The following is a 15,947-nucleotide window of genomic DNA, read 5'->3' on the forward strand; positions in this document are numbered from 1 at the left end:
TCTTTAAGTTTTGTATGCTAAAAATATAATTTTCTTATAGCAAAATAAAATATAGATATTTATCTACTATTTAGAAAAAAAACTTACTCTAGAATAATGGTTTGAAGTTGTAAAGATAAGAAAATGACATGAAAAAGCAAGCTACAACTATCTTTATCTCAATAAGTTAATTAGTACCTAAACATAAATAAAAGAAAACTTAATTTTTGTTCTAATAATTTTTATTTACATGTGAAAGTAATTTTCTCACAATTATCACTTTCTATTGTTAGTAAGAAAATAACTCTTAAAAGAATATTACATTCTAAGGAAAGTAAACTAATTTTTCCCGCCAAATATTAGAATCACATTTTAATCAATTAAGTTTTTGAAAAGTGATAAATTTTAAAATATAAAATAAGATTATAATTTGATGCCTTAATTAAAGCATAAAATAAGATAAATTATTAATTGTTTAAAGTATTTATTAAATCGAGTTTAATGATTAATTATCCATATTCTATAAACTTATTAAAGAATTAATAGGGAGTGAGAAATGAATTTGATAAATATTTAATAGAGAAAATTAAATTTATGGGAAACGACAAGGAAGAGAATAGAGAATTATTATATCATACCATGCTAATAACCTAAACGTAATGTCTTTTTTACATGCTGCTGAAGGTTCGGTCCATCTTCAAACTTTTATCATGATTATAAGGTTAAAAAAAAAGTCTATATAAAGGGAGTGAAGAGGGTTGCTAAGAGCATAACCAAATTAAACCCGTTTTTAGAAGTATGGGGAAAATGGGGTCATCAATGACCTCTCTCTTTCTCACTCTTTTAGTTTTAGCAGTGTCTCTCAATTTGCCTTTTGAAACCTCAGCAGATTACACTTATTCTTCTCCTCCACCACCTCCTAAGAAGTACCCACCACCACCTTACCATTACAAGTCTCCACCACCGCCTCCTCCGGTCTACTCTCCACCACCACCACCACCACACAAGAAGCCTTACAAGTACAAATCTCCTCCCCCACCAACTCCTGTTTACAAGTCCCCACCACCTCCTCCATCACCACCCAAGCATCCTTACAAGTACAAGTCTCCTCCACCTCCACCACCATCACCACCCAAGCATCCTTACAAGTACAAGTCCCCACCACCACCACCACCACCCTCACCACCCAAACACCCCTACAAGTACAAGTCCCCACCCCACCCCCACCATCACCACCTAAGCACCCTTACAAGTACAAGTCTCCACCCCCACCATCTCCAGTTTACAAGTATAAGTCTCCACCACCTCCACCGCCATCACCACCCAAGCACCCTTACAAGTACAAGTCCCCACCACCTCCACCACCATCACCACCCAAGCACCCTTACAAGTACAAGTCCCCACCTCCACCACCATCACCCCAAAGCATCCTTATAAGTACAAGTCTCCACCACCACCACCATCACCACCCAAGCATTCCTACAAGTACAAGTCTCCCCCACCACCACCTCCATCCCCACCCAAGCACCCTTACAAGTACAAGTCTCCACCCCCACCACCTCCGGTTTACAAGTATAAGTCTCCACCACCTCCTCCCGTTTACAAGTCTCCTCCTCCACCACCACCCCATTATGTCTACTCTTCACCTCCTCCTCCTCACCACTACTAAGTGATGACGGCTTTGACCATACTCCTAGGTAATGTACATTTATATATCTCCTTTTTTTACCAACTCGTGAAGGTGCATTATTTCACATTGTTTTGCATGTTTTGATGTTTAATCAGTTCAATACCAAAAAACCCATTGTTTTGTTGCAGGAGAAGAGAAGATTTGTGATTCAAATAAAGCCACAAAAGATGGTTTGAAAAGAAATCTAGAGGGAATCATAAAGAAGAAGATTGGAAGCCCAGCCTACCTAGTCTCCGCGTTTGATGTGAATAATGTTAGATAAATTGTGTGTTATTCAGTGGCTTCACTCGTGTTTATTTCTGTTTAAAAGAATCATATATGTAACTGTGTATGTGCTCTGCAACCATTTTGCAAATGCATGGGTTTATATTATATAAATTATTAATGTGTCACGATTTGCATAAGTATTTTAACTTTAAAAATAACACATTTTATAAAAAATATAAACAAGTTGATTAAACTAAAGTGTGAAATATATTGAAAAAAATTGTAATTAGATATCTAAAACATTGTAATTGAATTTTCAAAATATCAATATAATATTAATTAGGTTCGTTTATCGGTTTGAATATCAAATGTTAACTTAAAATATATGTGAAGCATATGTAAAATTCAGAGATCAAATTTTTAATCAATTATATAAAAAGCTTAGATCTAACCTATTAAAAATAATATCATTAAATTTAATAGGAATTTTTAAGATAACTTAAACTAGCTAGAGATCTCACCCAATTATTAGTCACTTTCATTTTGGTCATCAAATTATAAAAATTACAAAATAAATATTAAGTTATTTATTTGTAATATCTTAGTTACTCGTCCATTAACTGTAATTAATCCCTTGATAGAATGATGATGTGAAACGTTTTATATAAGGTTAATATCTATTTTGTCCTTAAATTATAGCTAAAATATTAAAGTAATTTTTTAACAATAAATTTAAAAATATAACAAATATCATAAAAGTCTAAAAATGAAAATTTATTTTCAATTATTTTTAAAAGAAATTATAATTATGCTAAAATTTATAAATTTTATTATAAACTTCATAATTTAAATAAAAAATTCCAAAAGAATCCAAAAATTGATACACTTTTAAATTATAACAAAATACAAAAAAATCTAAAAATCCTTAAACTTATAAAAATTCAAAAACAAATATAAAAATTAAGTTTCATGAAATTCTTAAAAAAAAAAAAAACTTAAATTTTTGGGGAATAACCCAATACCAAACTGTCTTTATCCAGAAGACAAATCAAATTATGCACTAGCACCATAAGAAACATTCATAGCATTTTCTGAAGAAATTGGGGATAAGCAATAGATGCTCATAAAAATTGTAGTTAACAAAAATATGCTCAAAGTAAAAGGTTAAAGAGCTTCGTTACCTCTCCCAAGTGAGAAATGCATTAGTAATTACACACTTGAAGGAAAGAAATGTAGATAGGATGAATAATAATAAGATGTAATTTGGATCTAATTTCTCATAATTAGCTGGTATATATATTTTTCTTTGATAAATGAAAACCATCTTTTAAGATTTACCCAAAAGAAAAAAACATCTTTTCAACATAAACCAATCAATTAGACAATGTCTAAAGTATTAGCAAGGTTACTAAACTGACTTAAATTTACCCATATACTAATTGTGAATGAATTCACTTTACTTCTATTATTTAGCAAATATTAGCCAATGATTGCCTGCATTCTAGAAACTTAAAAAAATGGCAAAGTATTTAATATAATTTACTTTATTCCCTGGAACAACAATTCTCAAGCACCAATTAAAAACAAACATCAGGCTATTGAATAAAGATAAGCTTTATCTTAGGTTATATGAATATCCCACTATTTTAAATATTTTTTTAGTTTTTATATTTAAAAATTGCTTCTTTAATTTTCTGAAACTTTATAATCCTTAATAATTTTTGCTTTTTTATGATTTAAAATTTATTAATTAGAAAAAGCTCAAGGTGAATTACACATAAATACAGTTTTTTTTGGATAATTATTGAATTAAGTCAATTTTTCCAAAATTTACTAAATTAGGCTAATAATACAAAGATGTCTTTTCCGCAGATTGGCAAGAAAATGCTTCCAATTGGATGTGTTTTTTGTAATGGCTACCCCAACCTCCAACGATGAATTTCCAACAACCCCCACCCAACGGCTATTTCAACGGGATTTTAAACCGCCCCCCTTGACGTCCTTTTTTTCCCCTATTTCAACACCTAATTCCATTGTTTTTCAATTCAATCTCAACTCAACTCTCTCTCACATTCTCAATTCTCTCTCTAATCTCTTCTAAATTTCTCTCAATTCCCTCTTAATTATCACTCAATTTTTTTTCTTCTCTCAACTCTATTTTTTTATTCAAATTTTATTAAGTTTTTTTAAATAATTTTGTATTACAATTTATTTCGTATTTATTGAAATTAGTAATGACAAAATCTCTAATTCGTTTGAATGACAAGCACATTTCAGTTGATCAATTGCACATGATAATAAGGTTTTTATTATATTTAATCTAACTTAATTTAAATATTTTGTTACTATACAAAAATTGATATTTTGTATGTTTTTTTATATATAGTCGGGAGAACGAATTTTGGAGACATATATTCGTAATTTATCCGATCCTCCATCATCTTTAATCGAGCCATACTTGAGAGATGCGGGGTTTTTGCACATGGCCCATATGGGTATGGGGTGTAAATTGGACCCCACAATTGAAAGCGTGTTGGTGGAAAGATGGAGACTTGAGATGCATACATTTGATCTTCCATGCGGCGAGTGTATTATTACATTCAAGGACGTGTAGTTACAGCTCGGTTTACCGTGAATGGGGCGATAGTGACTGGGTCAGTTGTCGCAATCGATTGGAGAGATGTATGCTAGCAACTTTTAGACAGCGTTTCAGACACGATTGATGGAACCCGGATAGATATGAATTGGTTGAAAAGAAATTTTGTTAGACTCAATACAGAATCGGGTGAAGTTGAAAGACAATAACACGTTAGGGCGTACATCCTTAATACCTGACAAATCACGAAATTTTGTCCATTTAAAGTGGCTGCTAAAACTCGTGAACTTTAGAGAAGTAGGCGAACTCAGTTGGGGGCCAACTGTGTTGGTGACGTTGTACCGGGAGATGTGTGAGGCGAAGAAACCATCGGTGGTCGGATGCTACTGCTGCAATCATGGGTGTGGTACTGGCTACCATTTTTACGTCCTCAAGCGGACTAACTTTATACATTCGCACTCATAACAAGGTAAAATTCATTAGATAATATATTTATCATAACAAAATTATTTAAAATTTAAATTATTGTGTTAACATATTATTTCAATAGGTGGAACCATGGGTCGAGATATGTGGAACTACTGGAGGAGCTTCAAGATATACGACTTTTGTTAGATCAACGATTAGAAGCAGAGGCATGTATTTTTAAAATTTCAATTATATAATATTAACGTAATCGATTTAAAAATTAATAGTAAATATATAATTAAAATTATTATTTTAATATACTTTGAATGGACACCATACTCGATCCAAGAATTCAAGCATGTATCCTATCTAAATTCTTGGTGAATCTTAAGATCTGGCACGTGAAAGCCATTAGTAGTGTCTGATACAGTATAGATGCACAAATTAGATAGACTTATGTGGCAGCTTAGGTTTAGGAAAACGATTCCACCAGTACCATAAAAAATAGAATATCTGCACCATATCGACTTACAGAGGAAAACTGATGAAATAGGGTTGAATTTGACTCGAAAATATCAACATTTGGAACTATAGGTATGACTTTTTACATACACATGAACCCATTATCGCTCGAGAATTAGCCTGCGATTCGGAGTACATGTCATGGTTTAGACATCATTACAAGCCATATCTACTAGCGAAAGAGGCGAGGCAATGTCATACGAGAGGCACCTAGGAATCCAAGGTCTGGAGTAGTTGTTGAGGCTGGTCCATCATCTGCGCCAACACAAAAACAAGCACCGATGATCACACCATCCCTTGGTTAGTATGGCGTAAGTGACACTTTGAATGCATATATTTAGCTCGTGTTGTAGCCTCTCTAATTTCTTTCATAATGTCCTCACACCAAATGTACCCATGCTTAATCTGTCCAACATATTTTTCCGCTCTTTTTTGGTAATAGTGTTGCTAAATAGAAATATGTTTATTTCACAACCGAGGTTATCGAAAAATGACATGTCCTCTTCAATATGGAATTGATGCATTCTGCCAAGTTTGTCGTCATGTACCCATATCGTAGACCTCCGTAATACAATTTTGTCTACTAGTCGAATGGTATATTAGAGAGGTAACTTGCATCAACACTGTTAATGGCCCGCAAGTTTTTCAATATTTCATGGAAATGATGTTTGACGAGCTTGTACTTTACCGAGGAAAGTGAATAGTTTATCCATTATCCCTAACATCTGTTGACCGGTTAAATACCAGACAATTGAAATAGTGGTGAATACATACCCATGATAATCACTTGTACGTGTTGAGCTTTAGATTCGAGCTGTTCGTGGTAGTTCACCGCAACATGTCTTAAACAATATCTATGGAGTGCGCAGTCCCAAAGGCTTCCATGTCATCCAATTGCGACCAGTAGTCTAGGTCCCCTGTCGGAGATGACGCATATATTGTGTTGGTGGACAACATACTTCCTCAACCTAGACAGGAAGAAATCCCAATTGTCCACTTTTTCAGACGACGTTTTTGCAAAGGCAATGGCGAGATCAATGCATATATCCCCTGGACATAAAGATGTCATCGATTTGTACCAATGTCTTACAATACCAGAAAGTTTGTTGACATTGCTTGAAAGTCTAGAAGAAAGGATGGAACACATCCAATTGAGTGTGCTTTCAGTTCATTTTTTTGACATTGCACTAAAAATGCGCCCTATGTGGAGCGTTTTCCCACTACCAATTTCAACTCCTACAAATTACCCATTCACCCATCAGATATCCCAAGATTCTCAAGATAATATTTTTTGAAAATTTTAGATTGGCCTCCTCTTGCCGTAAACTAGGGGTGATCAAAACTTGATTCCATTCGAAAAAAAATATGAGCTACAAGTTAATCGGATCAAGTAGTTCGAGTTTCGATTTTGAATCAAATTAAATTTTACAATTTGAATAATTTGAATATACAATTAGCGTAAATACAATTGTTGTAAATACCTTTTTGGTACTTGTCATGTTTTAAATTTATACCAAATTGGGCTCTAAATAATTTCAAATTTTTAAAAATAATATTAATTTTATAACTTAAAAAATTATAAAACATTTCTAAAGAATATATAAAAAAAGTTAAAAAGTAAATAAAAAAACCCTAAAACATTATTTCATAAAGGGGTGGGCAAAATTCGATTTGACTCGAAAAAAAGTTCGAATTTTAAATTATTCGAATTGAATTAATCGAGTTAACCAAATCAATTCAATTTTTTTTAAATTTCAAGTTCGAATCGAGTTAAAATTTCGAATTTGAATAACTCAAATAATCCGAATAAATCAAATATCAAATCCTTTTACTTCCCTTCCCCCCAACCCTCTCAAACCCTTTTACTCCCCGCCAAACCCTCAAAAGTTTTACTTATCCCTCTAAAAATTTACTTCCCTCTAGACCCTTAAAACATTTTTCTTTTTGCTTCCCCCCCCCCAAAAAAAAAAACTTTTTCTTTTGCTTTTCTCTAAAACTTTTACTTCCTCCCAAACCCCCAAAACTTTTTTTTTCGAATTTATGTGTACTATTTACATTATCGAATTAAATTTCACATTTTTACTACTTATATTATTAAATTGTTTAGTAATGTCGGATCTTTATCAATTTGTATTAAAATTGAATTATTGATGATGCCATAAAATATTCGTGTTAAAATTTTCTATTACTATCAATTTCACATTTTATCGTAAAATAACATTGTTAAAAAATCACATTTTTACATTTAATATATTTTTATTTCAAAATATATGGCGAAAAAAATTAGAAGGTAATTGAAACAAGTAAGTAAGCAAAGAAGCTAACCCTGTATATAAAAGATTAATAAATAAATTATAAGGAGATGAAAATTCATAAAAAAAAATTGATTACGGTGGGTGGTAATGGCTACAAGGACCTAAAGTCATTTTTTTTAATTTAACTCGAACAAATATATTCGATTAGATTCAATTCTAATTTCATCCCACTCGACTCGATTTGAGAAAATTTCAAATTAAGTTAGGATGATAAAATAGGACTCGTCAACTTAGTTAACTAAAAAAAATTCATTTGATACAATCTAATGGTCACCCCTAATTTCATAAACCCTAAAACCTTAACAAAATCTAAACCCTAACCTAAAACAATTAAAAGAACTAAAATGATAAAAGAACCCTAGCCCGTGGAGAGAGAATGAAAATGTGACCAGTTGGAAGCGTTTTCTTGCTAGTCCGCTGAAAATACGTCTAGCTGGATGCGTTTTCGTATTTTTGACCTAATTCGATAAATTTTGGAAAAACTGACCTAATCTGATAATTATCTAAAAAAAATTGTATTTATGGGTAATTCATCCCAAAAGAAAATGTTGGGTTTCTTTTTTTTTTTCTAATATCTAGAATTTTGTGAACTTTAAAAAAATAAAATTTGTTTCATTATTACAATTCTAAGAATATTTTTATAATTTCAGAAAATAAATTATGAGTTTTTTTAATAGAGTTGGGCTTTTTCTCTCAACTCACGTTAGCACGTCTTTCTTGACTTTAGGGGAATTGCCACCATCTTTTTTTATCTTTCATTCATTAATTCTGTTTTCAACATCAATTTACCATTCTATTTGTTTGATTGAGTTCACCTACTCTTATATTGTCTTTAAGTGGGTGAGAAAAGAGAAGTTTTAAACAGGTTATTAATGGTGATCCTCCCATCACCAAGTTGGTTTAGAACTCAAATGGAGACAACCTGGAGGGATCCGGCAGCGGCTAGTGTTGATTACAGACATACATATATATTGGAATTTTTAAATTTTATTTTTTTAATATTCAATTATTTCACTTAATAATTATATGAAAATATTGAGATAATGTTTTTACCACGTTTTGCCTTCTTATTGAACATTAGTTGCCACTTTCATCTTGGACTAATAACGTTAGTCAAATTGGTCCATGTGTTTGTCAGCAAAATTTTAGGTATTTATCTAAGTTCAAGAGGTACTTTGGTACGAGTAACTTTTGGTTCACACATGTAAGAGTATTTTCGATAATAAAATTAGTAGAATGTAAAATTATTTAGTATATTATAAATATGTTACATTATTTTATATTTTATTGAAAAGAAAAATTTTATTGTTTAGTTAAAGGAATAAAAAATTATTTAAAATACATTTTATTAAACTATATTTATTAATAAGTTTAAAAATATTGATACGAAGGTTAATCAAACTTACAAAAATATAAATTACACTAACATAATATTATTATAATAAATATATTCATTTTAGTTCAAACCTTATTAAGAACAGATGTATCCATCACCAGTAAAACTAAATCTCTACTTAAATAATTATCAAATCATTATTTAAATACCCAACAACCTCTTATTTAGGGATAATTTTATTGTGTTGTGCTGGCATAAAATTTAGATTCAATTCTTGATAATTTTATTTTAATTCTAATTATTAAGAAAAAAATCAGTTAATTAAGATTAATATATCATTTGGTACTTATGTTTGACACTTTTTTTAATATGATATCTCGTATTATTTTAATCTAATGTTATACATGCATTTGACAAAATTATATATTTCAGTACTCAAATGTAATTGTGTTAACTTTTTAATGTTTAATTTAGGTTTTATGGTTGATTTGATGTAAGTTAATTGCTAATATTCTTAGTCTTGAATCTTTCATGGTTTTGTTAATAGCATAAATGTGTTAATTATGAGTTTCTTTAATTTTGCATTTAATTTATCAAATACAAGATGATGGATACAATTCAATTCAGATTTTGGAATTGATTAGATGAAAGATAATTGCTAATATTATTAGCTAATTATGAATTTTCATCAAATCAATTATAAACTCCAAATTTAATACTAAAAGTTAACATTATTACATTCGGATATCAAAATATATGACTTTTGTTAAATACATATACCACATTAAATAGAAAAGGACATAAATATTACATTAAAAAAATATTAAACTTAGGTTTCTAAGGTATATATGAAGCCTTTAATTAAAACTAAGATAATTGTTTAATTAGTAGTGTTGATAATTAATCAATTCTTAAACTCGTCGAGGACGATATTGATAATACAACTTTACCAAAATAATAATAATAGTAATAATAATACAACAACAACCAAACACTGAATTAAAATACTAAAAGGTTTGGTGTGTCCAATTGACAAATGGATTGGGCAAATGTATGTGATTGTCACCTTGAGACTCCACAACAGCTTTGTTATAAAAATAAATCCTAAATTTCCAATATCAATTAACAGCCTCAATTTTGTTCCTTAATTTATGTATTGCTTGTTTGTTTCTATGACATACAAATAGTTGGTAATCAACATTTCGTATGAGCATGCATCACAAGTGGGCTAGGTCTATCAGTTGCTAATTATTTGAATTAAAAGACTACATATTTTAAGATTTATGATCGGTCTATAAAAAGGTACTTTTTTAAACTATCAAAAATAATACTTCAATCTAAATAATTCCAATTTTTATAAATTAAAAATTGAATAAAAGTATTATCTAAATAAAATCAAAATATAAATAATTCTAATTAATTTTGATTTTTAAAAATCATATTTAATATTGGTTTATATACTTATTGTAAGCTCCTCAACCTTGCTTAGGCGTTAGACCTCTATTCGAAAGATTACATTAGCCACTGAAATGAAAACTTACGAGTTATCAAGACCGGTTTTAGATTAGCTACCTATGTAATGGTGACTCCTTTAGGGAGTGCACCCACTATTCAACCATTTAGCCTATGTCATTTCTTTATTCATTATTTCGATTAACTCCCTATATTTTGGGTGTGACACTCACATTAAATTTTTAATTTTGGAAAAGCAACCTCAAATCCTCTAAAAGAATTAGTCTTTATAGATCATAAAACGGACATAAAAGATGCCTTAAAAAAAAAACTTTCAAAGTGTGCTTAAATAAAGAATTTTTAAATATTATATATTAGGTTCCAAATAATGTTCTTATTTTTTTTCTTTTCAAATAATATCCGACTAAGTTGTTATCTATTCTATTCTATTCTAAACATGTAATATCCACCTAATTTTATACCATAAAATAGGGTTATGTACTTAAAATGCTCTTATTTGAATACATTAAAAAGGTTTGTCTTTTTTTTCACTTACCAATTCATTTAAGAAATAAGACAAAATCCAAAAACACAATAGACTATTACGACCGGGTAACTATTGAAAATTATTTGACTCTTACCTAAGCAATTTTTAAAAATTTATCTCAATTTAGGTAATTAGTCTTAATATTAAAAAATATTTTGATTGTTTGGTTGAGTTTTATTTTTATTAATTTTAATTGAAGAAATTAATTAAGTATTAATTTAATTGACATTATTAATATTAGAGTAGCTTAAAAAATAAATTTGAGTATATTTAATATCCGACTTGAAGATTTATATATATATATAAATAGTTTATATTTGTATAACAAATTATTGAGAGCAATTTCATGTGATGACTTAATAATTAAGAGTATTTACTGTTTTAAGTGTGACCTGTTCAGATCATATTAATCGTGTTTATTATTCAGATTTTATCCTATTATTGTATGAAAAGTACCCTTCGCTTAACCCCATTAATTTAGTGAAGACTTTCATGTATATATATTGATATTACATGGACTTTAATTGACTTCTAATTTGGAACTTCTAAGAGTCTTTTCCTTTTCCAAATTCGTTTAATATTTTATTAGTTGAATGAGAAAAGAATGGCGAAAAGATGAGATGGGAATGGTCCAGTGCTCCAAAATTTCTACAAAATTAAATTATATTGTACCAATTTGAAGTTAAGCAATTGACATAACCATAAACTGATTCATAACGTAAAGCTTATCCAAATCGAATCTTCTTCTTGGTGGTGATAAAGCAAAAACCCTGAAAATCAAACTCCAATTTACACACACCATGGCTTTTGCTGTCATCAACCGTTCAACGTTAATACTAGGTGATGTTTTCTTTTGGATAAATTACACCAACAGTCACTCAACTTTGAGGTAACTGACAAAACAATCACCTAGGCTTCATTTCAATCACTCAATTTTAAAAAAATAACAAAACAGTCACTAATGTTATTGAAAAGTGACAAATCGGTCACTCATTAACGTTTTTCGTCACAGGCTTAACGGAATAGCTGACATGGCCAGTTAATTAGCTGATGTGGCCAGTTAATTTGTCACGTAGGACAAGTAGTCAAAGGGTAAAAAAAAAGATGAATGGACATTTTCTCTGCATTTCTTCTTTTTCTTCTCATCTTTCTCTTCATCTTCTTCTCCTTCAACCTCTTTCTCTTTATGTTTTTTTCTCCCAAGATCTCTGCAACAATTGACTTTGGATTATAGACCAGCTGTTTTAGATCTTCAAGCTGCAAACACAGAAATAGAAGGAATCTTAAAGTTATACGCTAAGGTTTTAATTTATAGAAGTGATCAAAATTGGACTTGCCTTCTTTTCCAAGTCTTCGGCAAGACCAGCAAGTGTTTTGATTTCTGCTTCTTTATCTTTGACAGATGAAACAGTCTGATAGCCATTTGAGGACTGTTGTACACCATCATCCAATTCAGAAGCAGCTACAGATGATGTTGATTATGAAGAATTGTTTACTTCATTTCTAAGCCTCTCCAACCGAGACTTGCAAACTGAGATGGCTTTCTGACAGTATGGAACTGCTTCTTGGGGCTTTGAGCCAATTTCCAAACACATACATATTCGAAAATTTCTAAATTAAAGGGTTAAGTAACATATATAGAATCTAAGCGAAATTGAATAGTGGAATTAGGAAAATTCACATTTATTTTTTGACCAGTATGCATTCATTAACCAAGATACCACATTATTTATTTCAACCTAGTATCGAGTGCTACATAAAGAGTAATAATCCCAATAATATAGATATTTCAACCCTATCAAGGATATAGTTCAGCTATTTGATTGTGATCTGGTTCAACCAGCTGTAGCAAAATGGATAGAGCTTTCTGGTTGTCACCAAGTGAAGATTCAATGTCCTCTAAAGAAGCATATCAGAAACAAAAAACTGGTGTTTTAGATGAAATAAGATGCTTAAAGAAAAAGCTATTATCAAATCGGTAGAAGGTTCCTCCCCCGACCTATTCCCAGCAAGCATACACCAAGGGAGAAAGAAGATGAAGAGAAAGGAGAAAAGAACAAGAAAAAAAAAGCATAAAGAGAAAGAGGTTGAGGGAGAAGAAGATGAAAAGAAAGATGAGAAGAAAAAGAAGAAATGCACAGAGAATGCCCAATCATCTTTTTTTTTTTTTACTCTTTGACTACTTGTTCTACGTGGCAAGTTAACTGGCCACATCAGTTAATTAACTGGCCATGTCAGCTATCCTGTTAAGCCTGTGATGGAAAACGTTAATGAGTGATTGATTTGTCATTTTTCAATAACGTTAGTGATTGTTTTGTTATTTTTTCAAAGTTGAGTGACTGAAATGAAACCCAGGTGACTGTTTTGTCAGGTACCCCAAAATTGAGTGACTGTTGGTGTAATTTATCATTTTCTTTTTTTCCTTTGCCGGCTTAATATCTAATATAATTCTGAATAGATATTAAATTTAAAAGATAATAATTTAAATGAAGATAATCTTAAAATATATAATTTTTTTGACACTACATATTATTAATTTTTAAAATATATAAATATTATTATATACTCATTCATATACGATTAATACTATAATCGACTTTGTTACTTTAGGTTGATAAAATTTTAAATAAAATTTTTAGGCTTTAAACATTTTGATATTGTTAAAGTATGTGGACTCATTTATTAAGATTAATCCGTTTCAAACAATTTATTTTGAAGATTAGATTAGTTTGGATTACGATTCAATTCATTGAATTTTATAGACTGGATCCGGATAGCATTGAGGACATATCTTGAACAATCCGCCTTACATTAATCTTTATTATTACATTGTATATTGTTATTTTAGTTGTTGTTTAACAAGAGAAATAATTATAATTTATTTCTAATATGTTAGCTAGTCTCAAAACTCTTATATATTTGAGATTTGTATAAGTTTTGTATCGAGTATTGTGAGCACATATCTATTCATTGTAGAACATATTTTTTAGAGTACACTTAATAGGGTAAACATATTTTACCTAAGTTCTTAGACTTAGAGGAGAGTGATCTATCTCTTTAGGTACAAAATTGAGGTTGTTATACCAATTTGTGATAGAACTTAAGTCGCTTTTAACTCATTTGGTTACTTATGTAATAACATCAAGAAAAAGCTTATTTATTACATTATTTATTGTAATAGTTAGACATAAAATAAAATATAGCTAATACAAATTTAAATTTGAGATTACAAATATGAGTAAATTTTTTGTAAAAAATAACACATCTTCAAAATAAGCGAAAATTTTCTCTGTTCTTCTCGCAAATTAAGCCATATGAGTGGCTAAAAATGACCAATTGAAATTAGTTTATTACAAACTCATATATTAAAACATAGTAAAAAATAATACTCGTACTAAATATAACATTGTTATACTATATTTAAAGATAATAAATTTAATAAAATCAAATTGTATAAACAATCGTACGTACTTTCTTTTTCATCAAAATGCCACTTTTAGTAACCACTACAATCATAATTCCATTCAAGTAATTTTTTTTTCTTAGCGTCCGTCTTCCCAAACAAATAATGCTGATCACCAAATACAAATTCTAGTGTCTTGATTTTATTTTTATCGAATTTCCTTTTCATACAAAATCGTAAAATATTTTTATAAATATACCATTATTATCACTCCAATTGATGAGGCATAAAATTCCATATATTAAAAGATTAATTTTAAAATTTTAAATCTGTTTATAATAAGAATAGCAACAGGTTAGAATATTTGTAATTTTAGATACTTGAATATGTAAATCTGTTTAAAAATTTAAATCTAAATATTACTATCTATATTCGAATATGAATTAAATATCATTATCTCCAAGTGTCTTTATCAATAAAAAATTTCAAATTCAACATTTTTAATCATTTGCTGGATATTCAATCCAAAAAAATCTAAATTTGAAGATACTAAAATTAAAATTTTAAAAATAATATTAAAATAAAATAGAAATTGATTTTAGATAAAATTTATTCATAATTAATAATAATTAAATAAAAATAAATTAATTGAAGTAGCTAAATAGAAACAAATTAAGCATAATGATTTCATAACAATATAAATATACCTAACAATTTAAATATAAGGATTCCAAATAAATTATAATTATATATATTATAATCTACCTCAGTTAGTTTCATGTTTAGGGTTTAAGCTTACATATCATTATATAAAAATGTATATTATAATATCATAAATCTATATAGAGTTACATATCATTAATAATCTACCCTAATTATATAATAATAATTGTATATATATTCTAATCTACCATAAAGTTAGTTACACATTCAAGGTTAAAACTTATATATCATTAACATAAAAAATTAACATTATAATAATATATCATTCAAAAAAATTATAATAATATATGTAATCTCCCCAACCCAGCATAGACATTAAGCCCGAATTCGGAAGATTACATTTATCATCAAAATGGCCTAGCAAAACTATCGGGGTCACTACAACAAAATTGTTTTTTAGCGGCGTTTTTTTAGGCCTTTAGCGGCGTTTTTACAAGCGCCGCAAAAAACGCCGTTATAGAAAAAAAACGCCGCTAAAAGTCATGATCTTTAGCGAAGCTTTCCCCACAAACGCCGCTAAAGGTCATGATCTTTAGCGGCACTTTATCCACAAACGCCGTTAAAGGCCATGACTTTTAGCGGCGCTTTTTCTACAAACGCCGCTAAAGACCATGGTCTTTAGCGACGCTTTTCCCACAAATGCCGCTAAAGTCATGGCCTTTAGCGGCACTTTTCCCAAAAACGCCGCTAAAGGTCATAAAATTTTAAAAAAATAAAATATTATAAAAATATTATAAAGTCATGAAAAATATAAAAAATTAAAATTTAT

At 29.5% G+C, this 15,947-nt stretch overlaps 1 protein-coding gene across 1 annotated transcript; it reads left to right on the plus strand.

The window, feature by feature from the left end:
* The first annotated feature begins 727 nt into the window (after positions 1-727).
* Positions 728-1,648, plus strand: LOC108463111 (extensin-like). Its single transcript, XM_017763061.2, is given in 2 exon segments — positions 728-1,344; positions 1,346-1,648. Coding segments are annotated over 2 exon segments (870 nt in total). The 5' UTR covers positions 728-777.
* The last annotated feature ends 14,299 nt before the right edge of the window (positions 1,649-15,947 follow it).

Source organism: Gossypium arboreum, chromosome 3 (assembly GCF_025698485.1).
Source record: "Gossypium arboreum isolate Shixiya-1 chromosome 3, ASM2569848v2, whole genome shotgun sequence".
NCBI lineage: Eukaryota > Viridiplantae > Streptophyta > Magnoliopsida > Malvales > Malvaceae > Gossypium > Gossypium arboreum.